Source organism: Malaya genurostris, chromosome 2, assembly GCF_030247185.1.
Source record: "Malaya genurostris strain Urasoe2022 chromosome 2, Malgen_1.1, whole genome shotgun sequence".
Classification (NCBI taxonomy): Eukaryota; Metazoa; Arthropoda; class Insecta; order Diptera; family Culicidae; genus Malaya; species Malaya genurostris.
This window is the reverse complement of record NC_080571.1, coordinates 7,325,538-7,351,762: the sequence shown is the minus strand read 5'-3', so window position 1 is coordinate 7,351,762 and position 26,225 is coordinate 7,325,538. Positions and strand designations below refer to the sequence as shown.

At 37.1% G+C, this 26,225-nt stretch overlaps 1 protein-coding gene across 5 annotated transcripts in view; it reads right to left on the bottom strand.

Moving 5' to 3' along the window:
• Positions 1-585: 585 nt before the first annotated feature.
• LOC131431647 (uncharacterized) overlaps positions 586-26,225 on the bottom strand; it is a 499,018-nt gene continuing 473,378 nt past the window's right edge. For all 5 annotated transcript variants that reach the window (XM_058597479.1, XM_058597484.1, XM_058597480.1 and 2 more), the window contains 3 exons: positions 20,295-20,412; positions 6,715-6,902; positions 586-6,613 (listed from right to left, as the gene is read on the bottom strand). In XM_058597479.1, the coding sequence (XP_058453462.1) occupies positions 6,195-6,613; positions 6,715-6,902; positions 20,295-20,412 (725 nt within the window). In that variant the 3' untranslated portion in view covers positions 586-6,194. The remainder of the gene's footprint in view (positions 6,614-6,714; positions 6,903-20,294; positions 20,413-26,225) is intronic.

The following is a 26,225-nucleotide window of genomic DNA, read 5'->3' as shown; positions in this document are numbered from 1 at the left end:
AGTAAAAATAAAAAAAAACGGTTGTTTATTTGACTGCGGTGGACTGAAAGTGAAAGTGGAAAAAGTTCCATTTTCATTAGCTCCTTTCGCATTCCATGCCGCGGTCAGTCCCGGCAGGTTGAGTGGTTGGAAACACACTCCATCCCGACTCGGGCTAGGGTCATTCTCTCTCTCTGTCCGCTTGTTCGAACAGCAATTCGTACTGATTTCGTTGGTAGCCGGTCCAGCCCCTCGGGAGTCGCTCGAAATCGAGGTGAAAATTTGGGCCTAATCGAATTATGAGCCATATTTTTTCCCGCTGCTTCGCGATCGGTCCGGCAAAGTTTTTCGAGTGTTATTTATTTATAACTAAGATAAAGAAATGTGAGTTGGAGCCTTAAATGGGTAAAAAGGTACTCAGGCATTCAGCTTTTGATGAAAGTTTTCCACGTTCCCCAGGAACAAAAATCTGCTCGGTTGCTGGAGCAACAACTGCCGATTGGTTGATTATCATGATTGTGGATAGCAGCAACAGAAAGTTCACTCAATCAGAGAGCACGGGAAGGAGAAGCGACCAAGAGGTTCGGGAGAAATGAAAACCATTAGTTTGGTAAATTTTCCTACCGGTTTATTATTCTCAAATGATTCATCTCAGTTTTCATCTGGCTTACAATTGAAAGTTTCTCCTTTGATCTTACGCAGTTTCGTATTGTGGTTTTCTGGATTTGTGGTCAGTTTCCATGGAGCAGTGATTCTGTCTGCAGTTTATCATGTGAAACTTGAGTGAAATTTGTTTCCGCCCTTTCACAATGTCGTTCCATTTCGCTCACTCGCACAATGCATCCCATCGTGCTTTATTACAACCTAGTTTCTGCTTTCTGCTGCGGTGGATCGTCTAAGACCACCTGTTGTTTCGTTTGAACAACTTTCCTCTTCGTCAGAGCTTAGCTGCGGGAGTCGTGTTGAGGCTTATAAAATAGTTTTGCAGCTACTGATTCAGTTAGTCTGCAATTAAGATTGAATACTGTTTCCATGACTGCCCGAGTGGTTTTATCTATCGTCTCACATGAGTTTACTTCGGCGTTTTGCAACAATACATATACCATAGTTTTGTTTTGTTTTTGGATTTAATCCTTCATAGATTTATAAATTCTGTTTCTTAGCAATTTGTGGTTAATTAACCGATCTATTGTTCCTCTTGAATGCACGGGAACGGGTCTTTTTACAGTTCATATCTTTAGTTGAAATCAAAACTTAACATTGATACATTTACAATTAATTCGTCGCCGTCGACGGTGATTTACTGTACTTTGCTTCGTTCCACTCTATCAGTTTACTTATCTATGTAATCAATTTCCTATTTCATCAATGGAAGAAATTTATATTCGTTTATTGGATTTTATGCTACCTCTCTTTTTGATTTGATTTGTTTTGCTTTAGGACTTTTGTTAAATCTTTTTACAAAGAAATTAAACGAATGTCGAGTGGAAATAGATGACGTGGAAGGCGGTGGTTGGTGGGGAAGCAGCCCATAACAGGAAGGAACATTTGCTTAAATTTCAAGACAATAAGGTTACTGTAATTTAGTGTGTACTTTGTTGAAGAATGTTAGCACAACATTTCTCAACGGGAAGCAGAAAAAAGTATGAACATTGAATTAAGTTTAAATGATGATCTGTATATTTGCTGAACTTAAAACCTAGATTTGCTAGTTTTCTTCCTGGTTCTGATGACAAAAATTTTTGTATCAAGACTCCTGGTGGATGCGAGACTCAATTGCAACACTGGAACCTCAATTTACGTGTTGTGGCGCGGGCATGTGAATCATCGCTTCAATTAAATCAAATACACTGAAGTTTACGTACCGCATAAAAAAACCCGCATAACTCTGAAACTTCGCATAAAAAAAACCGCATAACTCCGAAACTTCGCGTAAAAAAACCGCAGAAGGGAAACCGCATAACTCTGAAAATTCGCATAAAAAAAACACATAACTCTGAAACTTCGCATAAAAAAAACCGCATAACTCTGATAATTCGCATAAAAAAAGTCGCGTAAAAAAAACCGCATAAAAAAAGACCTCAGTGTATCGCGTTATTTCAATCTTCAAGTTATAAAGTTTTTCGATTTTATTTGATTTCTGTAAAGATGCAATGTAAAATCGAACTATGACAATGGCAACGATGAATGAATTACACTTCAAATTGCTTCCTCATCTACCATATAGTCCAGATCTGGCTCCCTGTAACTACTGGCTATTCGCTGATCTCAGAACAATATTCACCGGTAAGTAACCCAATCAACACATCGTATCTAAATTATTTCTCTTTTTGGTACTTGTTAGAAAATTTTGATATTTTAACTGCTAACGAGACCAGACTTGTACCAGCACTTGCTATGAAAACACCTTTTTGTTACAAACTTGTTACGGCTTGTTGATCGGGAATACAACGCAAATAAAAAAAACAAATATTGTATGTAAAGCCTATTTTGGGCAAACAACAAATCCGTTAACAAACGTGGCATCGAGATGCGCTGGAATGATTGTATTGCTCTCGAAGATTACATTGATGAATAGAATTAATTTTCGGCTAAAAATATGTATTTTCCACGCGACTTATTGAATTATGTGCTACACCCAAACCTCCTTTTACGTAGTGTTTTCTTTAGGAAGTATTCGATTAACTCTTTCTTAAAACCCAAAAAACGTAATTTTTTTTACGAAGTGAATTCCAAATAACGTAAACTTTTACGAATCTACTTCGCAAAGAAAGTGCTACGATAATATTCGTGTCCAGATTTTTTTCAATTCAAGATAGCTTCTCGATTCAGAATTCAAAATGGCGACTTCCAATTTGTCAATAAGGAGTGTATCGAAAATAAGCTATCCATATAGATTTGTGTTGTACGCATGTATTTGTGGTGGTTTTTTATGCTCAGATCACAGCATGCTGTGCAAACACAAACGGCTGTCAGCTTTCGTTTGTTTACTTGTTTGTGCGGTTGAAATTCTGCGTTTTCAAAATGTCGCGTATTGAAAAGGAAGTGAAAAGTAAGGTTCTGGACACATGGCTAAGTGAGAAGCTAATTACTATGCGAAAATTGGCAAAGCGGTTTGGAATTCATCATGCTAGTGGTAAATCCATCATTAAAAAGTTTGGGGAACACTATTCTTTGGATGAGCTACCCGGTTCTCCCAACCCGAAACTGGACCAGAAAGTGGTATCTCTAATCATGAAGAACAAATCAATGTCAATACGTGATTTGGCCAAAAAAGCAGGAACGAGTGTCGGAATGATCCAGCGTATCAAGAGGCGAAATCACCTGAAGACCTATAAGAAGTAGAATATCTCGAAACAAAGTGCCCGGGAATTGTATTCGCGTCTTTTGCAGAGTCCGGATGCATACGTTTTGATGGACGATGAGACTTATGTAAAGAAGGACTCAAAAACCCTTCCAGGTCCACAACACTTTACTGTCGTCGTTGGGGAGGATGTGAGTGATGCGGACAGGTCGATTCAAGTGGAGAAATTAGGTCGAAAGGTACTGGTATGGCAAGCAATATGTTCCTGTGGTTTGAAGTCAACCATTTTTTACACTACCGGAACTATAAATGCAGAAATCTATCGTTCTGAGCGTCTCCAGAAAAGATTGCTGCCTTTATATAATAATCATAGTACACCTCCACTGTTTTGGCTGGATTTAGCGTCGGCTCACTATGCCAAAACCACTCTCAGTTGACTTGCGGAAAAGGGTATAAATTTTGTTGAGAAAAATATCAATCCATCAAATTGCCCTCAGTTTCGACCCATCGATCAATTTTTAGTTTGAATGAAATATCGTTTTTTATCGATTTGTGGATAGCTTATTTTCGATACAGTCCTTATTCTTTGAAAATTACGGAACGAATTAAATGAATAGTTGAAAATATAGTTCCGAAATTCAAGACGTCGACTTTCGGTTTATTGGTATTCCTCGAAAACCATTCGAATATGGATGTTTTTGGAACGAATTGGAAAACGATTTTTTAGGTCGTTCCGATATCTAAGAAGACGACTTCCAGTTTTTGATATTCTTTAAAAACCTTCACAGAATGTTTTTTTTTCGGAATGAATTTGATGAGCAGAAATCAAAAAACTGTGTTTGGGATCGTTCCGAAATTCAAGGGGGCTTCTTGGTTTATAAATATTCTGTGAAAATCTTTAAAACATGGATTTTTTTAGGAACGGATTTTATGAGTAGTTGCCGGAAAACGATGTTTGAGGTTGTTCCGAAATCCAAAATGGCAACTTCCAGCTTGTTGATATTTTTTCTAACATATTATTAGAGTTGAGGAGTTTTCGGAACGGATTTAATAAACAGATATCGAAAAGCGATTTCTAGGATCATTTCGAAATCCAACACGGCAAAAACGTTTGGAAACGATGATTGACATTTGGCAAGAAATTGACGGAATGACTCAAAACGTAGATTGCCGGTATCTACTCATCAAATACATTCTTAAAATACCCATATTCTTGTAATTTTTGTGGGTTATCCTTATTCCGGAAGTCGCTATCTTCATTTTGATAACGATCTCATACATCGTTTTCTGGTAACTAATAATTATATTAGTTATAAAAATATTCATTTTGTATGAGTTTTTCAAAAATATCATCAAATCGGAAGTTGCCATCGTTGATTTTGGAACGACCCATAACATCATACTCCGGTATCTTTTTATCAAATCCGTTCCGAATATGTGCATTTCGGAACTATCAAAAACATCGGTTCCCGGCATTTATGTTCCTAATAAATTCCTTCTGAAAATTCAAGGAATGTTAATATACTGAAAGTCACTTCTACTTTTTGCGCTTCCGACGAATTCATATCTTGGTTACAGTCTTATCTGTCAGATAGAATACTTCGCGCGAATTACAATCATTATTTTTCTATTCCCTTAACGCATCAGGAGTTTCGCAGGGTGATAATTTTGGCCCGTTATTTTTGGTTATATTTTTTAACGGCGTGTCACTGCTAGTGGGTACGCGTACAAGACTTTCGTTGATGCCTATTCCTAGCCTAGGGGTTGTTTAGGCCTATACTCCAGATAGTTATTGGATGACCTAAAATATTCACAATAATGCCGCTTTTGCAATCGGTTACTCTGGTAGATCTAATGGTCGGTACTCCAGGTAGTTTTAGATGAACTAGGTTATTCTCATAGTGCATAACAATAATCCCAAAAATATAATGATATACTACGAGCCTGAATCGCAACGAAGGAACTCACTAATTTCATCGGTTACGAGGGTAGATCTTAGGGCTTATATTCGAAGTAGTTTTTGGATGAGCATGAAGTTCCTCAGCTCTCATTACAGTATATCAATTTTCTGTACGAAGGACCGCACTTAAGATTCATGCAGAAGATACCAGATATGCGTCTAGATACAGATGTTTTTTTTCTTCAGAGAACGGATGCCCAAGATCTTTAACAGATTTATCGAAAATAAACAGTTTATTAATGTACTTATATAATACTCCATTTACAGAAGCATATTTTTTTCGATTTTCGCACAATTTAAATCGAAAATCGAGTTATTTCAAATAATACGCGTAAAAGCAGTAGCGCTGCGTGTACAAAATTCGCGTAAATTAAGGTTCTAGTGTAGTGTTGTTGTTATAGAGATTAAAATTAATTGATACTGACTGATCATTTTTCCATTCACTTGAGCAAATTAATCTTTTGACATAATTGATTTGAAAACAGTCCACGCTTGCATAGATTTTGTTCTTTTTTGATTTGAACACATCTCAACATCCATACAGCAAATGTAAAACACAAAGCACTAACTTCTACTCGCTCAGAACAGTTACCACCGCCACCGCCACCGTCGCCTTCCGGGAGACAAGCTCATTCGAGGGGGACTAGTAGGTTCTTCATTTGACGAATGACAAGTAGAAAATTTCCTATTTCTGTTAACACTGCATTCAATTTCTCGGGATCAACAGAGCACACTGCCGATGTCGGTTTGCTTCTGCTGTACGATTTAGCTACTGTCCTGCTATTTATTTTTACTATTCACAGACACAATAAACGTTGCTGATGCAGTAATGAAAGAAACAATGACGATGATAATGATGATGATGATGATGATGATGATGATGGCGATGATGAAGATGAAGCTGGTGAGTTAGGTTCTACATTTATTCATGGAACGCTGCTGACGAAGGGATCATCTTTTTCGCTGTAAAATTGCTGCCGGTTCGAAACGTTCTGCACTGAGTTCGAAACTGCTGTTGGTGATGATGTTGGTGGTGGTGGTGGGATGATGTCGGCAGGAAGAAACTGATCGGATGTCGCTGCTGCTTCCGGTGCTGCTGTCACTGCTGTTGCTGTTGTTGCTGCTGCTGCTGTTGTTGCTGCTGCTAGGTGAAGTGACAAAACAACTACGGATGAACCGGCGACGGATACAAATTAGAAGACTGACTGTTACTGACACTAGTACGAAGCGGATCCCTTCGTGCATGACTGATATGAAGTAGATTAATTTACTAAAATTACAACTATTCAGCGATGCTAGTACAAAAACAAGTACGTAACATGATGGACAGAAGACTCCTCTGCTCGTCTGCATTGCAGCTGGATGCTCACCTGAGAACAAGAAGAAGTCAAAAAAAGAACGACACCTCAGTTAATTAGGTACGGAACGATTATTTTAGCATTTTAGCGAAAAGCGAATTCGCCAAGCTTACCGTTCAGAACGTGAACCTGTACACTGGCAGAGGCGGCCGCCGTGGGGACGCAGGTGTAGTTGCCCGAGTCACGGAGGGTGGCTCTCGTGAGCATCAGCCGGCTGCTGGTGCCGCCTTCAGTTTTCTCCGTCTCGAGACTGATGCCACCCCGGGCCGAGTCAAAATCGACTACCGATGAACCGTGGTACCTGGTGGGTGAATAAAGAAGTCATAGTTTGTAATTGGTCGAACATAAAGAATGAAGTGCTGATGTCGATATGCCAACGGTATTATGTTTTCTTTCGGATGCTGCACTGATCGTAAAAGTACGTTGCTACAATTTCGTCGGAGTGGTGCACGATGAGAACAAAGTTATAACACTAAATATTTTATGTTGGTTACCATTTACTAAGCAAGCCAAATTCGCATTCCGGTTCAAAAACGTCTATCAAAGATCGGACAAGGTAAACGTAATCTGCTAACAAGTTTACAACAAGGTTTCTTCTTAACTTAATTTGGGTTGGGTTGGCTGTAGACTGTTGGAAAAGTTATTTCAAATATGCCCAAAACAGAGAAGTAAACTTTATTTTCGATTGACGTACAATTTTCAATGGAATCAAGTTTCTACGGTTTTAACAATGCGCAAATAGAAAGATTCCCACAGAATTAAATGATGGGTCGATTTTTGTGGAACGGTCAGATGAATACCGGTTTCCGGTTGGGATAGAACTTTGCGCATGTTTGTCTCTGAATGATTCGCCATGGTTTATAGTTACAGTCTTACATTTCTTTTAATCGGTTTGCCTACATTTTCAATAAATTTTCTGTTGAGTTAGTTTTCGCTATTTCCTTTATGTGTTATGGCTCAACATAGACGAAATTGAAAATCAGCGTTTTCCTAGTTGGTAAAAGGTGACTACTGGTGATGATCACTAATTAGAGATACGGGCGAAAATATTTCGTGTGAGTTTTCTTTGGACCTCTTTTAATCACTGCCAACGGGATGGTAGAATATTCCTAAGAACAGCCTTACCAAATTGTTAGAACTGTTGTTTCGGGTCCGCCATGTAACTTCTTTTTTTAACTAGCGGTTATTTCGACATTGGTAACCTTAGTGTCACTTCTGATTTGACAGAAACTTAGTTTTATCCATCCGCTGAACGAAAAGGGTTGTGTATACGCTTGAGGAACGCGTGAAAACAGTGCAGTTTTACTTTGAAAATCATGGTAATGTTGCGGAATGTGTGCGAAAATTACGTATGAAAATCATCTTCTCGGATGAGGCACATTTTCATCTCGGCGGGTATGTTAATAAGCAAAATTGTCGCATCTGAGGGACGGAAAACCCGAACGTTATCATGAAGAAGCCGATGCATCCTCAGAGTGTGGCGGTTTGGTGCGGGTTTTGGTCTGGCGGCAGGAGCCGTCGCCACGGTCAATGACGAGCGCTACCGCGCCATGATTAGCGGTTGGTTCTTCCCGTTACTTGAAGAGGAAGACTTGGACACCATTTGGTTCCAACAAGACGGCGCTCCGCGACACACAACCAACGCTACAATCGATCTTCTGCGCACAGTCTTCGAAGATCGAATTATCAGTCGAAATTCGGATGTCGTTTGGCCGCCTCGGAACTGTGATTTGACGCCGTTAGACTATTATCTTTGGGGGGCTGTCAAAGATAAGTGTTTTGTGGACATGCCAGAAAAAATTCAAGCCTTGAAGGACAACATTCGTGCAGCCATAGCTGAAATAAAGCTGCATACAATCGAAAATGTACTAAAAACTGGGCCGACCGTATGTCGTACTGCAAGGCCAGCCGAGGCAGCCATTTGAATGAAATTATATTCCACAATTAACCGGAAGGATTGTACTTGTTAAAATGTTAAAAAAAAGGTACACGACAAAAAATCACCTGCATTTCATTTAAAGTATGCAACATTTGTATTTTACTTATCATTGTTAGGTCGGGTGAAAATAATGCACTCAATACTAAGAAAGGTAAGTAAGTCTCATCGATTGCCAAAATGTGCTGAAATTGCAAAAAAGATTATGGTGCTCATCCCATTTGTTTTTAGTCGCGTAGAGGACCATTTCAGGACGAAGAAAAAAAAACAAGTTTCCAAAAAATATTTGGTTTGGCAGGCAATATAAAGCTGTGGTCGAGCAAACCAAACCAAGTTAACCGGTACGGAAAACAAGAAAATATACCGTAAATAATGCCTAAAGCAGCGATTGTTACCATTTCCATGCAGCCATGGCGCTCTCTCGCTATTCTGAGCTGATTTAGAATCTTGTCACTTCGCCAAAGTGTTTTGGAATGGTATAAATGGTAAGAGAAGCAAATCCACCTAACTGCCCGGAGTTGCAACCAATCCAGCGATTTTAATGACTATACCACAGCTAGTTTTTGACCGATTTCAGAAGTTTTATCTTCAAACGCAATCAAAAGTCACGGTATAAGTTATGGAAAACTTCATATTTGTGGCATATCTTTAAATTCAAAATGTATTTTTCTATACCAATAGATTTCATTTGCTAGTGGCTGCAAGAAATGAAAATTTAAGTTTTAATTTTTATTCGAAATATCCCAAATTGGCACAAAAAAATTAGAATATTAGAAATACTCGGCACATTTTTAGGAATGCTAAGTAAGCAGCTAAGTACTATTAGATTCGCATCGATTGATTTTAATACAAGCTATAATTTACAACAGAAAATTATTTCAAATAAATTTAATATGTTGTACACTGTACATGCAATTCAAAGCGACCATCTAGTCATTTTTTTTTACCAATCATATAAATATTTCTCCAACGAAAATTTGTGAAAGGAAATTAATTCATGTTTACTAAAAAAAATAAAAAAAACCCTTCTTAATCCGCCTAGTGGTGTGATGGCGCCTTTCTCTTTCTTCATAACAGTCTCAAGAAAAAAATTTTTTTTTTAAATAATTTCGGACACTAATTTGAGCTCATTTTTGACACCAATTGATTCAGATTGATTCGAGTAGTTCATAAAAGCATGCTTCAGTGTTTATGTCACACAGTCGGCATCATTTTTGCAACCTAGTTCCTGACATTTGCGTTGCCTATTTGTATGAGAAGAGCAGGGATGCCAGGTTCACAGATTAATCTGTGTTTCACAGATTTTCAATTTTCTGCACAGATTTTAAAAATGACACAGATTGTCACAGATTTCTGAAAATGATCACAGATTTTCACATATTCTGGAATAAATCACAGATTTTCACAGATTTTTGAAATCTAGCACAGTTTAGCACCAAAAAGTACAGAGCGGTTGAGGAAAAAGGTACAGAGCGTGTTGGTAGCAAGACCTTTTTTTTTGTTTGCTCACCAAATTGATTTTGATCTGCTATTATGGTACGGAAAACGGACACAGATTTTCACAGACAGGATTTTGGCTTGATCACAGATTTTTGAAAAAATGACCTGGCATCCCTGGAGAAGAGTGATGCTAGAGTGGTGCTTTTTCAAGATCAAAAATTTTCAAACCTTAACCACCGGGCAGCACCTCTTACCCATGTCTGATTTAGCTCAAATTTTACATGAGGACTTTTTTCGAGGTGCTTAAACTTTTGAGCACTAGCGCTTTACGAAATTAGTGGTGATCCAAAAATATATAATTAATTATTAATTAGAGGTGATTCCTTATATATAAGAGCGGTAAAAATCAACGTGTTTTGTCGGTTACGTCACTTATACCATCATATTTCCGGAACCAAAAGTCACAGCCTTTTGATCTTCGAATTTGACCAATGGTCTAATAATAGCTTTCAAACGGACCTGGCTTGTTAAAATCGGTTTAGCCATCTCCGAGAAACTTGCGCGGTAAAAACCCAACACGTTTTGTCGGTTACGTTATTTATACCATCATATCTCCGGAACCAGAAGTCACAGCCATTTGATCTTCGAACTTGATCAATGGCCCGACAGTGGCTTTCAAACGAGCTTAAGTTTGTTAAAATCGGTTCAGCCATCTCTGAGAAAATTTAGCGGTAAAAATATCTTCGAAAAGTACACACATACATTTTCCGATCTTGTCGAACTGAGTCGAATGGTATATAACACTATGGGTCTCCGAGGCTCCGTTCGAAAGTCGTTTTTTTCAGCAATTCTAATACATTTCTATAGAGAAAGGCAAAAACGTATTTTTACCGAAGTTTAAGAATCTTTGTTATATCTAGGACATAGCTAGCCATACTAAGTACACATCCAAGTTTTTTTTTATGCCAATAAAATTTGGTAACATCTAAAGTCAGTAGAATGGCATAATTTAGTATTTACTGAAAATCTGAAAAATAGATGTTTTCACAAGAATTCTAAAATCGTAGGAATTTTTATTATTTCCGGTATGTTCAAAGCTAACATCTTAAGTATTTTGGTTCACCAATCGATTGAAGTTAGCACCAGCTAAAAGTGGTGGAGAGAAATCATTTCCTATTCACTGAAAAATTCAAAAAGTTGATATTTTCACAGAAATTTTAAAATTGTATGAGCTTGAGGCCAAGGATGGCTTTCATCGTATCAAAGAATGCTCACTGGCAACTCTTCAACGATTGAATCAGTGCCATCAAAGAGAGGCGGATATCATCGCAACAACAAAAACCCGGCATGGCTCATTTTACAAAGAATCGACACCAGTGCGAGAGCGAATTTCTCTCGATGATATTTCTGAGAATCAAAGGTTAGCACGCTGCTGTGGGGATCCTCTCTGAAGCAACAAACGGTCGCTTATTCTCGTTTCGCGATCCGATTATATACAGGCAGTTGATAATTGCGATAGAATCATTTTACTATTGCCACTTGTTCTAACTATGTGCATATAACCTTTGTATAAGTTGTGTCTATGAAAATTTCTGTGAATGCTCCACACAAGAGTTTTGAAATATTGCAACCTAGTATGAGAATCATCAAGTTGAATCATCGATTCGATTTTCTGCGATAATTGTCAACTTACGATTCTCTCTTGGGAAATTCCACACAGCAACGATCATTATCAGACTGTAAATTTTTTTCAAGGGCGTGAAATACTCAGAGTATGAAGTGGAGCGAAGAAATTTACCAAAATTCTCTCACGGTTCATGCATCGAAAGACTCGTTTTCTTGTAGCATCTTCTACCGGATTGAAAATGTTGTATACAATATAGATAGCAATATAGCAGCTTCTGTCAAATTTTCGGCAATCACCAACACTGCTTGAGGCACATATGTAGAATTGAAAGCAAACATTAAGCAATTTTGATTATCGATTGATTGGAGTTGGCACCAAGTAAAATAATATTTGTCACAAATTAAAAAAAAATCGATATTAGAATTATCTTTTTTCATTTATTATTTCATTAAAATTATAGAATTTCGGGATTTATAGAAGAATGCATAATAAACATGTCACAAATTTGGTGTAGGGGAGAGTGGGGCTACTTGAACCACTTTTTTTTTGTTAATTGATATATATTTTAAACTATTTGGGGTAAAATATGTTTCACCTACGGTTAATCAAAACAAACCTTTCTTTTCGATATTCAATGTAATCAATAAATGTAAATTCGCTTTTTGACATAAATAGCATCTTTTTACAATATTATGTCAGATGGTTCAAGTATCCCCATACATGGGGATAATTGAACCACCTTTAAGGAAAGAATAAATATATATAGAACTATATGAAAAAATTTTTCTTATATTTTTGAACATGTCTCTTTTAAAAAAAATAAAAAATAAATATCCTTATTTAGTATAACGTATGAAATGACTTTGACTGCTTTTGTCTGAGAATACTTTTTCCTCGAGTTCTATACTTTCTTGGTTTAGCCATTGGAAACTCTCCTATTTTTTCTGGAGATTGTCCTTGTAGAAATTCACATTTATTTAGCATTCTATTGCCTTTTTTGGCACTTTGGATGCCAACGGAATATTGTCAATGTTAGAGAGCATGAGGTGCTAAAGCTTCTGTTGGTAAACTTACTTCCTAGAAAGTCTGATACAGAAAATGTTTGTGGATTAAAAGGAAAGTTTCCTATTTTTTGAAATGCAGATTTTATATTCGTTGGACTAATTGCATTGTCATGCGCAGCATTCACGCATTCTGCAACCTCGTAAATTGTAAATGGGTGCTGCAAAGATCTGCATGCAGAGAATGGTCGTAAACTGTTTTAAGTGAACTGTAAATAAGGTTCTGTCTAATGGTTGCATCTTATTGTGTGGTGGTAAAGTTAAAATTGTAATGCCATTTTTCTTTGCTAAATCCAAAAATCCCAATGTACAGGTGGTCTTCGTGGTTTTCAAAATTCAATGATTTCAGATTTGTTTTCAACGCGTTCGAAAATTTAATAAAATGATTCAACACCTCTAAAAACTATTCTGCATTCATGTATCCTGTTTTATTTGCAAGGTCGAGTGTATTCGGCACACTGTTTTTCAACATTTTAGGAATGAAGTTATCCCGTGGAAATATCATCGCATGTGGTAGAAAACCTCCAGCAGCATTGACGAAAGTGGTTCATGTAACCCCACAAAAAGTGGTTCATGTAACCCCACAAAAAGTGGTTCATGTATCCCCACAAATCATTAACAGATTGGAAGTGTTTTGAAGACGGTAAGAATTTTTTTATCTTTTCAAACTTTTTGTGAAAATGAATGAATTTGTATGTATTTACGATAACAATTAATGTTATGCAGTTATGTACCACAGGTGGAACACATTAAACATTTTCCAGAATAAAGTGAGGTCGCGATTCGTGCAGTTTCATGCAGAGAATATCTTTTATAATTAATAACAGTAACAACACGCTTCAGAAGCGTGCACAAATATGTGTGAGGTTAGGTTACCGATAGGGTTACCGGTACAACTTATGATCGTAGAAAAGTTTTTAGTCAGTGAAGAAATATCCCTAATGGTTCATGCATCCCCGTGGTTCAACTAACCCCACTCTCCCCTTCTGATCGATTGAACGCAGTATAGTGTAATAATTTTAAATTTACTGAAAATTTAAGAAAAATTATCTACTTTCACGTGAATTCTACAATCGTAGATTTTTCTGACACTTAAGAGAAAAGCAAAGCTACTTGAGCCAATTAGTTCTGATTCCTGATTCTTTCGTTGGTTGTGGCTTCGATCTTATATGGTAATCAAAAATATTTGGTTGTAGGCTTTTCATATCTCGCTAAGTACCGAATTTGAAATTAAGATTTCTTAGTATAGATTAAATTATCTCTTTTGTTAATTTTGGATGATACTGAATTCCATCGATTCCTCGTTAAGCTCTAAAAACTTCTAAAATTCTAGAATTTCATCGATGTTTTTGTGATTTTTCAGCCAATATGAGATTATTTGATCAATTAGTTACTTCAATCGATTGATAAATAAAAATGCATAGATATTTGCGTTGAATTTCATAGATGTGCCCCAAACATCTTCAACTACAAAATTTCTATGAAAATATAAAATTTTTTGAATATTTTTTAGTAAACATAAAATAGTCTCCCTCCACATATTTTACCCGGTGCTAATTTCAATTGATTGGTGAACAAAATTGCTAAAGATGTTAACTTTGAATATCCCGGAAATGTCAAAAACTTTAATAAGTTTGGAATTTTGTGAAAATATCTATTTTTTAGCTTAGATAGTAAATATTAAATTATTCAACGCTACACAGTTTAGCTTGTTCCGAATTTAATCGGTATCGTTAAATGGTATAAAAAATCTAGTATATGTACTTAGTATGGTTATCGCTAAGATTCTAAAATCTCTGCAGTAGTACATTTTTCTAAATTGTTTAGTAAACATGAATTAATTTACTTTCATAGAAATAGTTGGCATCACTGAGAGTACGATGCGATGCCTAAGTGTTGCTCTCAAAAAAGTCTAATTTCAATGTGAATCAACCAACGTACAGTAAAGTAACGTCGAAACAGTTATTTTGAGTGATAGTGCTGATGTGATAAGTGTGTGTGTTGATTTGTGAAAAGTGTTATTTATTGAATAATGCTGATTGGTAAAACTGAAAAATAATCAAGCGACGAATACTGCGAATTGGCCGCCCAAAATAAACTATGTCAACCGATCGAAGCGCCATCTGCATCTGCATCATTGTCGGTGTTATCAGATTTATGTTATCCGATTTATATGGAATGTGTGCAAATTTACAAGTCAATCGTGTGATTCAAGCTGAAAATCGTAAATTGGTCGGCTGCAAACCCATCCGCGAGTGTTTATTTTATTTTATTTTTTCAGTAGTGTTGTTTCATCTCGCGTTGCTTACAGAAATGCGAATAGGAGAAACAGGATAGATCGGGCAAGACTAAACTCCGTCGATTATTTTGGGAACGTTGGATGAATGGATCAATTTTTTTCGGGTTAAACAGTAGCTCAAGACGCTTGCGTAATATTTTTAACCGTGAAGATATTTAATTTAAATAACAATCCTCCTTTCAGAAGTAGATCTGCATTCTTCCGTGGCTGGCGTCGGTATTGATCAGCGTGCAGGGATCATGCAGCGAAACTACGTGCTATCCACGTGCAAGTTTGTTTCAAAAAAACATTTTCCAAGCTTAATTGGTTCTGATCAGTAACGGAGTGGTATCACACGGGAGGTCTCTAATTCTGATGCTAGAACTCTGTCCTATATTTCTCCGGAATAAGTAGATCACGTCATCTCCCAAGATAAATCCTGATCATTTCCTAGCCCCACTAACACCACTTCTTTTCTGTGACACTTGTGGCGATGCAGAGAATTTCTCGGTCACTAGTAGCAAGAAGTGTTAAAGTTACATTACGTTATTGATGTTCTAAATGATGATCTAAATCAGTTGAGGTTGCACGTTAAGCATGATCTACGACGCCCAAAGTAACATGAATTTGGTTCAATATGCAATTTCAACTGGTTTCTGATCAATCACGGGAAACTCACGGGCGGTCAACTAAGCTAAGCTAAGCTAACATGAGTTATTTTCCTTCCATAAATATTAGCTTGCCTTGACCTTTGTTGACGTTTATAATTAGAACTCTTATTGTCTATGTGTAATTGAAGGATGTCACAGTTCATTTATTTCGAGAAGCAATTGTCTTTCAAATGATCAGAAAATTTTCGAAATAGGAATACTAACGACTGAGGTATGATCAGTCAAAGTAGGCGTTTCCATTTTTTTTAAACAACTTTGGTTTGCAGTTTTTCTTATAATTTTGGGTAGACAACTCTATTTTTCTCAACCCAAAGTAGATATCGTTTTAAATACCTTTTCAATAATTATTAAACTTTTGAAATCGGTCAAACACTAGCTTCAGTCTAAATGAGAATTCCCACTTTGTTTACTTTCTTAGTATTCGGTGTGTTAACCAAATAAAAAGAGAGCGAGTTATTTCGCCGAAAGTCGTTTCGCTGAATGCCATTTCGCCGAAAGTCGTTTCGTCGAATAGACCATTTCTCCGAAAGAGTCGGAAACGGCGGCCTCTTGCATACAAACCTGTAACCGCCTCGTTTACCCGGTCTACTCAAAGCTAGGTTTTAGTAAGGTCCGAACAAGCGTAAGCGAGGTCGGACAGCACATGAATTGAATCGATGTGGCGAAACCGCATTAGATATTTTTTCACTTAACAAACGGAAAATACCACATACATTTGTTTGGTAGATACACCTATGCTTTGATGCTTAGTGACTAATAGTCAACAAGTTTCTTTGGGAACTCCTTCCTGAGGTTCATGAATCATTCTTTATTCCAGAGTACTAGAATCAATCTTTATTCAAGAAGTACAATTGTAGGTATAAGTACGGGCGTTAACGTATTATCATTCATTTGTGTTTATTTTAAATTAATTCCAATTATAATATAAAGACAATTGCAGGAATCGGCGAAATGACCTTTTTGGCGAAATGGCTTTCGGCGAAATGACATTCGGCGTAGTGTTCCATTCGGCGAAATGTCATTCGGCGAAATGACCCTTTCGGCAAATTGACCCTGATCCAATAAAAACCTCACGCATTTTCAAAGAAAGTCGTTTTAATACCGTAATGCGTTTTTGGGTTTCTGCGTTCAGGGATCGATTTCTGGGATTGGGAATGTCATTTCTCATAGATTATTTACGGTTGTATTACGATGAAGTTTTGAACATACTTGTTTTAAAAGGTGTCTAAGGAATATACTGCATTATAGCAGTGACCTCTGACGGGGGTAATTTTTTAAGAGGTATAGGATTCGATTTAAAAAAAAAACAAATTTGTGAAAATTAATGAAATTTTTGATGGAATTGATTAAATATCAAATCAATATGATTAAATTTTTGAAGATGATTTCATGAAAATGTTAGCCGCGTTTCCGCTTTAGATGGCCCATGCGTGAGGTCATATTTTGGCACACTCTTTCTAACATTTCGGCCGGTTTTCACGAATAATGCCACCGGTCCATAATACACACCAAACAGGGACTACACTCTTTTCCCTCTAAATGCGGTAATTTTCCTTGTTGACATATAAATTGAACCAGAAATGAACTTCGTCGCTGAAAACATTTGTTCGCCAAAAAAGCGGATCTTCATACAAATTTTCCAGCGTCCGTTCATGATTAAACTATACACCAAACTGAACAAGTTTGACAATGACACAAGACACGATTCACGCGTTATCTGTCAAAAACAGTGTTGCCAAAAAGATACCCATTAGATATCTTCTCTCCCCTGTTTTTTGTATTCAACTCTTGGAAAACTAAATATTGTAAATAAACCTTGTCTAGTGAATGCGAGAAATTTTTCATACAATCGTCAAAAAAATCTATTAGAAATAATATTATTTCGACCCCACAAGCTAGAAACTCCCCTTAATTGATTAAATGCCATCCGTGTCGTGTATCTCAATTTCAATTTCACCAACACGAGAAAACACAGAGAAGACAATTATTTTTGATTCAGGAGTTTCGTTTTTTTTTCAAGTCAGTGTATAACAGTTTATGTTGAACTGTTATACCACCTAGGAGCTCAACATCAACCACTGAGCAGACGTAAAGTTCAAACTCCACTTAAGTTGCATTTTATTTCAAAATCCATCAAAATTGGTGCGTCGCCCGTAAACAAAGGGTGTAGCCGGGTTTCCATATAAAAACAGACCCCAAACAGAGCAAACATTGAAAGGGTTTATATTGGAGATGATTTTCCCAAAGTTTTAACCCTTTAACTGCCATATTGGTGGAGTTGGAGTGGTTCTTCTAATTTTCATTTTATTTAATTTTTTCAAAAACCTCTTTAGCAAAAAAATTGAAAAAAATCAGGAATATTTTAGGAATTATGGGAAACCTTTCTGATTTTTTTCAAAATTTTTCAAAATGCATTTCATGTGAAAAAAATGTTCAAAATTTTCGATTTTTTTTAATCGCACTTACAATTTTGGTACCACTCTAGATTGTACATCAAAAATAAATCATTTATGAGTACATTACACTGTGTTTTTTAAGATTTTTAAAAAATATACGAGTATAATATCAGACTTTGAAAAATTAAATCATTCGGAAAGCCATGCGTCTCCATCAAATTGACATCATCCGATGGAGACGCATGGTAGTTAGTTCTAAAATCATATATCACATGCCCTTAGAACTAAATACCATGCGTTTCCATCTACAATTTGAGCTCAGGGCTTGAGTATTGACGTAATTAAAAATGAAAAAAAAATTTATTCCTTATGTTATTTACACACGCCCGCACGCCTGGCTCGATTTACCAAGAAATGATGTACGGAACGCATTAGTGAACATGTGTGCCAGTGGACGGTTGTAATTCATTTCTAACTTCAACATCTTGCGGAATAGTCTGGAGGTTTCGAGTTTAGCTATTAGCAGTCCTAAGAAATACTATAAACCAGATAGCAATCAAGCCGAAGCGCCTGCAGCAAGTCCCGAAAACCCAAAAAGAACGAAAAAAATTCGCAACGTCGATTTTCTTTACACACAAAATGTTCTTTTAAACTAAATATTTGAGCCTTCCGAATCACATTCAAGAACCATTTTCAAATGTTTGCCGTCTGTTATCCTGATGACATGCCCTGCCGATCGTAGCTGTCCAATTTAAGCTGGACGTATGATAGGAATGAATGAATACACGAATTCATGAACCTCCACGATATCGTCGCCACGCACCATTATTCGAGTGGGAAGATATTATATTTCTAAGCCTTTCCCTCTCATACATGTTGTTTCGACGGAATTACTGTCAGTCCGATCCCAGTTTGATTAATCCGTCTTTATGAGCTTAAGCCGTTTAACTTCAGCTGTCTTGTTGAGCAGTTTCAGGCAACTTGGCGTATGCATAGCCAAGTGATACAGAACGTCGACGAACATTTTATCTCAAAACTGATAGTTTTTTAGATTTCGCTTGGTTTCTAATTTTTCTTGATTTTGCACTTGGTATCTAGGAATACCTTTTTTTTTGCAAAAGAACTATAATTTAATTGTCCTTTAGAATTTTGACTAAATAAAGTTATTATTCGATTTGAACACAATAAATGTAAAATAAATGTAAAATGACTTATCAGTTCATGAATAAAAACTTTAAACCGTATATTAAAGCCTAAATATTTGTCAATTCATTAGTTCTGATTCGTGTTTCTCTCATCGATCCTTCCTTATGAAAATTCTTTCTTAAGCCCTGAACTCAAATTGTAGATGGAAACGCATGGTATTTAGTTCTAAGAGCATGTGATATATGATCTTAGAACTAAATACCATGCGTCTCCATCGGATGGTGACAATTTGATCGAGACGCATGGCTTTCCGAATGATTTATTTTTTCAAAGTCTGATATTATACCCATCCACATTTTTCAAAAATCTGAACAAATTACAGCGTGATTTACTCATAAATGATTTATTTTTGATGTGAAATCTAGAGTGGTACCAAAATTGTGAGTGCGATTAAAAAAATCGAAAATTTTGAACATTTTTCTTCACATGAAATACATTTCTGCAAGAAATCAAAAAGGTTTCTCATAATTCCTAAAATATTCCTGATTTTTTCAATATTTTTGCTAAAGAGATTTTTGAAAAAATTAAATAAAATGAAAATCAGAAGAACCACCCTAACTCCGCCAATATGGCAGTTAAAGGGTTAAAATTTTGGGAAAATCATCTCCAATATAAACCCTTTTAAAAAGCGTATATCTATTTTTGGTCTGTTTGGGGGCAGTTTTGATATGAAAACCCGGCTACACCCTTTCGACTTACTGACCGAAGTCGATTTTAACCTTCAAGTCGTCTTAGCGGTTTATGTTGAACTACCAGGTGGCATAATAGCTTCGTTTCGAAAAACAAAATTCGTTAAGAAAAACAAAAAAATCCATCGTTTTATAATCAGTCAGAGTGTGTTTTAAAGCAATTATTTTAATCCCGTAGTAGTTAGTTTATAAACATTTTCAATTGCTGCCGAGTTTAATTCAAGGGTAGAACACAAATATGCTTCGTAGCACAAAAATTTAATTTCGTGATTCAACAACCCTTCCCTTTCGCTTTCCCCGAGCTACCCGACAATTTCGCATTCTTCTCGTCGGTTAACCATTTTCGGTGCTGTAAGATAATCGCACGTATTCGGACTCGCTGCACTTACCATGAGATGGACGATGCATGCACGTTGACCACGCAGGACAGAGAGATGGTGCTGCCCTTTTTCACATGCACCTCCTGGGAACCGATGATTTTCGCTCGAGCAACCGTCGACAGGAAATCTGCAAGCGAGAAGAAAGTTTGTTTTAGTCATTATCGATTTCCCAAATGCTGTCGAATCGGTGATTTGGTGATATGTGGGAAATAAAAGGATCGCCAGCACTCACTCAACGTGGCACAGATTCGGTTTTAGGAGGATGAAGGATATCGACGACACCATTAAGTTGTCGATCGGATGAGTAGCACTAATGAAATGGTGGATGCAGATAACTTTTCGTTCAAATGAGTGCGAAAATGTGCCCGGTTGTGTAAAATCAATTTAGAGCTTTGCCGAGCAGAAAATACGAATTTTCGCATAATTGATGGTGGTTGTTCGAACTGTTGGTGTCCTGTCGGTGGTGTTCTGTCCTACTATCGCAGCAGCAGCATCATCACCACCAACGGCAACAGGCTCTGCTGCAACGGGACTTTTGAAGTATGCACTAATTTGCATTTTCCAATTTGCGAGTTCCCTATGCGCGTGTTCAATAAAATTCCCGTCTCGATGGTGACTATTGTCCGGGGTATGATATTGAATGTTAGTCTTCGACAAAGAACCGACCGGCCCTCAGTCACCGATGATTTGTAATCAAACGGATGCGAAGCGCGTACAATCTATACCGAACTTTCCGTTCTATTACGGAACGAATTGTGTGTGTGTGTAGGTGGGTATCTGTGTGTAATGAGCAGACCCGTAAACTCTTCCATTGGCTGTCCTCGGATAGGATCGCTGATTGTTGGATGGACTTTGATTGAAATTGATGGCACTGGCTGTCTGTTTCGTCGTGGTATGTTTGTCGGTCAGAGGTCAGTTTAGATTTTGCAATTTAGTAATTTCATCCGAACTAGTAGCATTTTCTAGTGGTTATGAATTTTTGCTGAAGTAGTTTATCTTTGTTCAACTAACGATTTGAAACGACACCAAAAACCATGACCCTTTTAAATCAGGCAACGTCGATTTCGCAGATCAATCTTCGGAATGACTTCGATATGTCTCTGCTACGGTAACGGAAAAATTACACTCAAAAACTTAATTAAATCTGTTCACGTACTCAGTTATAAACCCGAATCAATTCGAACCATTAACCGGAAAATGGTGCTAGCATTAAATTAAATGCCAAATTCAGTCCACGACGCCTATAGAAATGGTAGATTTTGTCAATCTCGAACAACTCGTCGCCGCAGATAAATAATAGCGCATTAGTGTTTTGTTTCCCTCGCAGTGACACGGTTGCCATTATCTGACTTTCCTCTCCGAGCGGTACGGATTGCATCGGAAAATAATTTTCCGAAATAGTAGGTATAGTACCACAAATGCCGGAGGTCACTGGTTGCCTCGGTCTGCTCTGCTCGCCCGTTTTCGACTGTGAAGTGAGGCATTGTTCAGACAGCAACATCACCATCATCATCGAGTGGTAAAATAAACTTTTGCCAACGCGCATCCGATCGGTTGTAAGGTGGTGAATGGAAAGTCAGTTTTCCACTGTCGATGAAGCTATCGGGAAGGTAAATACGAAGGTTGATTACATGGGATCGGTTTTTGTGCCAACGGCAAACAGTGATTTCGATTACATGCTGCATGTATCACAACAGTAGTGGAAATGGGAAATTGCAATTTCAATAGAATGGTGCTTCATAATTTAGCACAATGATGTGCTACATTCCATACTTCGAGATAATGTTAGAACAAGTTCGTTGATGTTTATTGCTAGCCCCATCTGCTGCGCCAGCATTTCGCATGACCATTGATAGGAATGGGAACGGCTACATTATTTTGTGAGAGTTACTGACTTCCGGAAAATCGGATGATTGGTCTCAATTGAGCAAACTTTCCGGAATTTTCTGCAACTGTTTACAGAGACTATTGTTCGAGAAAGTTTTTCGAAGCAGTGCTGCTTTGATTATCATTGTACTGTCAAAGTTTAGCTTATCTCTTTTGTAGTAGCGATGAAATGAATTATGTGTAAATTGCTCAACAGAATTTAGTTCAACACGATCGATTAAAAGAATGATTATATCAATTTGAAGTTCCTTATAGCAAGTAATGTAAATATCAATCCAACGAGAGATGTGTAAGGCAACCATATCCTTCACCCGATTTAAATAGGGTGAAGTAATCGTATTTCGATATGAAGTGAACGTTGAGGTGCAAATGTGTCGATCATGAACATTATGACATCTGCCAAACATATTTAATATAAATCAAGTCTTTAGACAAATAACATCATATTTTTTTATCGTGTTAAAAAGGTCGAATTTAGTACCAGAAAGTGATGATTTGCGGAAAGCATTTTTTTTTGTTTTCTTTAGATGGAAAGTGCTGCAGAGTCGCATCGAATGCTTGTTGAGGCATATGGTGATTATGCTCGATCAGAAGCAACATGCAAAAGATGGTTTAAACAGTTCAGAGAAAATGATTTAGATGTGAGAAATGAGAGCGTAGAAAATTGTTTAAAAAATTCAAGATGCTAAATAACATTAATGTTGTTAAATAATGCACAACAAACTATGCTATGAGGAAAGTCCAAAAGTGTGGAAAATGGGTGCCACATGAATAGAATGAAAGACAGATGGAGACACGAAAGAAAATTTGTTTTGTCCGGGTTGGTGGTTGAATGTATAGGGCAGCCACCTGTCGTATGTTCGAGTCTTGACCTAGAAGAATTCTTAGTGTCAGTAGGATAAAAGTACTAGTCTTGGAATGATTCTGTACGCTTCGGCTGCAAAGTCTGTTGAAACAGAAATGCCGAATTCCACAAAAGATATGTAGTACTTGGAAGTACCGGAAATAGTGGTGAAAAACTCCAAAACAGAACTCACTCATTTTGCTCAGAGTTGGCTAGTCCGATTTTCACAAACTTAGGCTCAAATCCAAGGTCTTATAGTTCCATACGTTGTTACTGAATTTCACAGACTTTCAGTTCCGGAAAGATAGAGTAAAATGCATTTAAAATTGCATTTAATACGGAAGAAGTGTTTTTTTTCTTTCACGTTTATATCTCGTTCTTCTAAAATACAGATTGTGGTGAGCTCAATTCATCCGCGTTCCTCATAGCTTATTCTTATGTGGTGATTGGTTAGCGAAGCTTCCATAGATAGTAATCCGCTTAGTTGTTTGTGTTTTCTTTATTTCACACGCTTTTTCTAAAAACTTGAATTCTAAAATTAATGTTTTAATGTACATTCTAAGCCGGCTAGATTTTTTTTAAATTTAACGATGTATTTAAGGGCTGATGCCAGTGTATTTTAGGGTGTTTCAGAGGGCTATTTTTACGCTTCAAATCTGATTTTTTCAGAAACGGTGACGAATATAAAAAAAATCCTACTGACAATTTCTTAGAAAATTAGTTTAGATTATTCATTGACTTTAGTGGTCGGGAAAGTCTTTTTTCTGAAGGATGAATTGCATAACTGAAAACGCCGTCTTTCAACTTGTTCATTGAATATGTCGCCTTCAAAAGCATGGATTAAAAATCTATCGTGATAATGTCTAGATGATTTAATTTATATGCGATTAGTGCATAAAAAATATATGTTGTCGCGATAAAAATGAAATGAATATTATTTTTGTGAAGGTAAGTCGATTTCTGTGGTGGCGCCATTTTTTCTGCTCCAGTTTCCTGGTAACGTAACGAAACATGAGAGAGAAACAAAATCGGCTCAGCAAGGCTGCCAAACAAGCAGCAGCTTTATTGGATGCAGACACATTGTAACCGAAAATATTGAAATTTTTCTGTTCACCCGGCCCATCGAGAGTAATTTTGTACATATGCGAGAGAGCATGGAGAGAAATGTAATACGCAGAGCGAGACACGTGGTTATACGCGACCTACTGGCCTCAGCCCTTAATAAGGCACAGAGCTTTAGCTCTAATATGCCAAGGGTAAGTCGTCTAGATGAATGTGAGCCCAATTTGTCCGTGTCTATTTCTCGAATATAGTGACTCGTCAGCAATGAACAATATGCGTAATTTTATTGATCTAGCATACATATCTTCTTTCGTGTTGTTTACTTTTTGTATGACGAACGAGGAATCTGTCCGGGAGAAATACGAAGCTTATAGTCAGAATAGGTCTCGGATCCTTCGAATGACCAAGCTTGAATTCTTTGTAGTTTAAACGTTTAATTAGGTGAATTGTCAAGGTATCTACTTTGATAGCCAGATATGAGATAGGAGATCAGGACAACTTCAAAAATTGTTTTGGAACTGTTAAGATGAGAAAAAAAGCAACTAAATTCAAACAATCTAACTATCGTCTTATTTTATCATTATCATAGTACCTCAGGTTAGGACAAATTGACCTTCAATCACCACCGGAATGCAGACTCTCCTATGCTGATGACACAAAAATCTTTAAAAGTTGGATTGCATTAAGTTACAGCAAATGATACAAACGTACGTTGAATGGTGCTCGAAAAACTATTGTTGTTTAAGTATCGAGAAATGCTGTATCATCTTCTTCCATCGTAAAGCTGATCCTGTCATATTCGATTATTTCATTGCGGGAATATCCATGACACGAGTGGAGAATGTAAAGGATCTTGGGGTCATTCTGGATCAAAAAATATCTTTTAGACTTCATTATGACGAAGTTTTAGCCAAAGCCAATCGTCAACTCGGTTTCATCATGAGATCTTTGTATTTTTTTTTATTTAAAAGATATTTTATTCAGGCCTATTTGCGTACAAGCTTTACGTGGCCGATTTAGCTGAGTTTTTAAATAAAAGATTTTTTTTTGTATTGGATCTCGTTGTCACCCTTTTTCTAGGGGGAGAGGAGCTTCCATTTTCCTCCTGCGAGGATTGAGGGGCACTTCGTTCGTGGTTCGTCTCGTCATCTATTGCCGCATCGGTGGTATTATTGTTGATTTCGTTGCTAGTTGCTGTAGATGCGCTTTGTTGTACATTGTTTGCAGTTGCTGGTTGGTTGGATGGTAGACTGTTAACTGCAGCTGGTGTACTTTGTTCTATAGGGAATACGGTGGATGGTTTCGTTGAAGAGGATACTTCCCTGTTGTTGGTGACTGTCACAGGTGTACTGGGGTTGCTTGGGGTTGATGTGAAGGAAGCACCGTTGTCCTTTGGTATAGTTGTCTCCTTGTCCGGTTTATCACATGATTTACCGTAGTGAACAGCTTTTTGGCAATATTGACATGTGGCCATCTGATTGTCATAGGTAACAAGTGATTTGCACGGTATTCTTGTATCCTGACCGAACGTCACATAAGAAGGTATAGGCCTTCTCAAGCGCATGCGTAACAAACGTACGCCATTTAGAATACCGGGGAAAAAGTTCTTCCGCTTTTCTTTTTCGATAGAGAGAATCTCTCCGTATTGGGACATGGTTTTGCGAATATAAGGATCGATGACGCTTGAGGGAAGATCATGCACACGCACTTCTATAGCACTATCTTCCATATATACTGGAATGTTGTACTTGATGTTTTCATGCTCCACATAGTGCACATTATTATTGTCTTTAGCGAATTGAATTGCATCCAACTCTTTATAGAACTGGATATAAACAACATTATTGGTCTTATTGCATTGAAGTAAATGCACACGTTTAATGTCAAGATGCATTTACTCCTTAAGCAAACCTTCAAGTTCTCGTATCGAAGGTCGAATTTTGCACTGTCTGAAGTCAACAATAATTGTATTCTTTCGTATCGACGGTAGCTTTTGTTCGTTTGGTTCACTCATTTTCGAGGTCTATTGTTCACTACACAATACTGTACTTGGTTTCTTCTGTCCCCAACGTAAGCGGTTTTGTTTGTCGACTGACTTGGATGAGATGTAAACCCGAACTGAGATCTTTGTATTGCTCACTTGTACG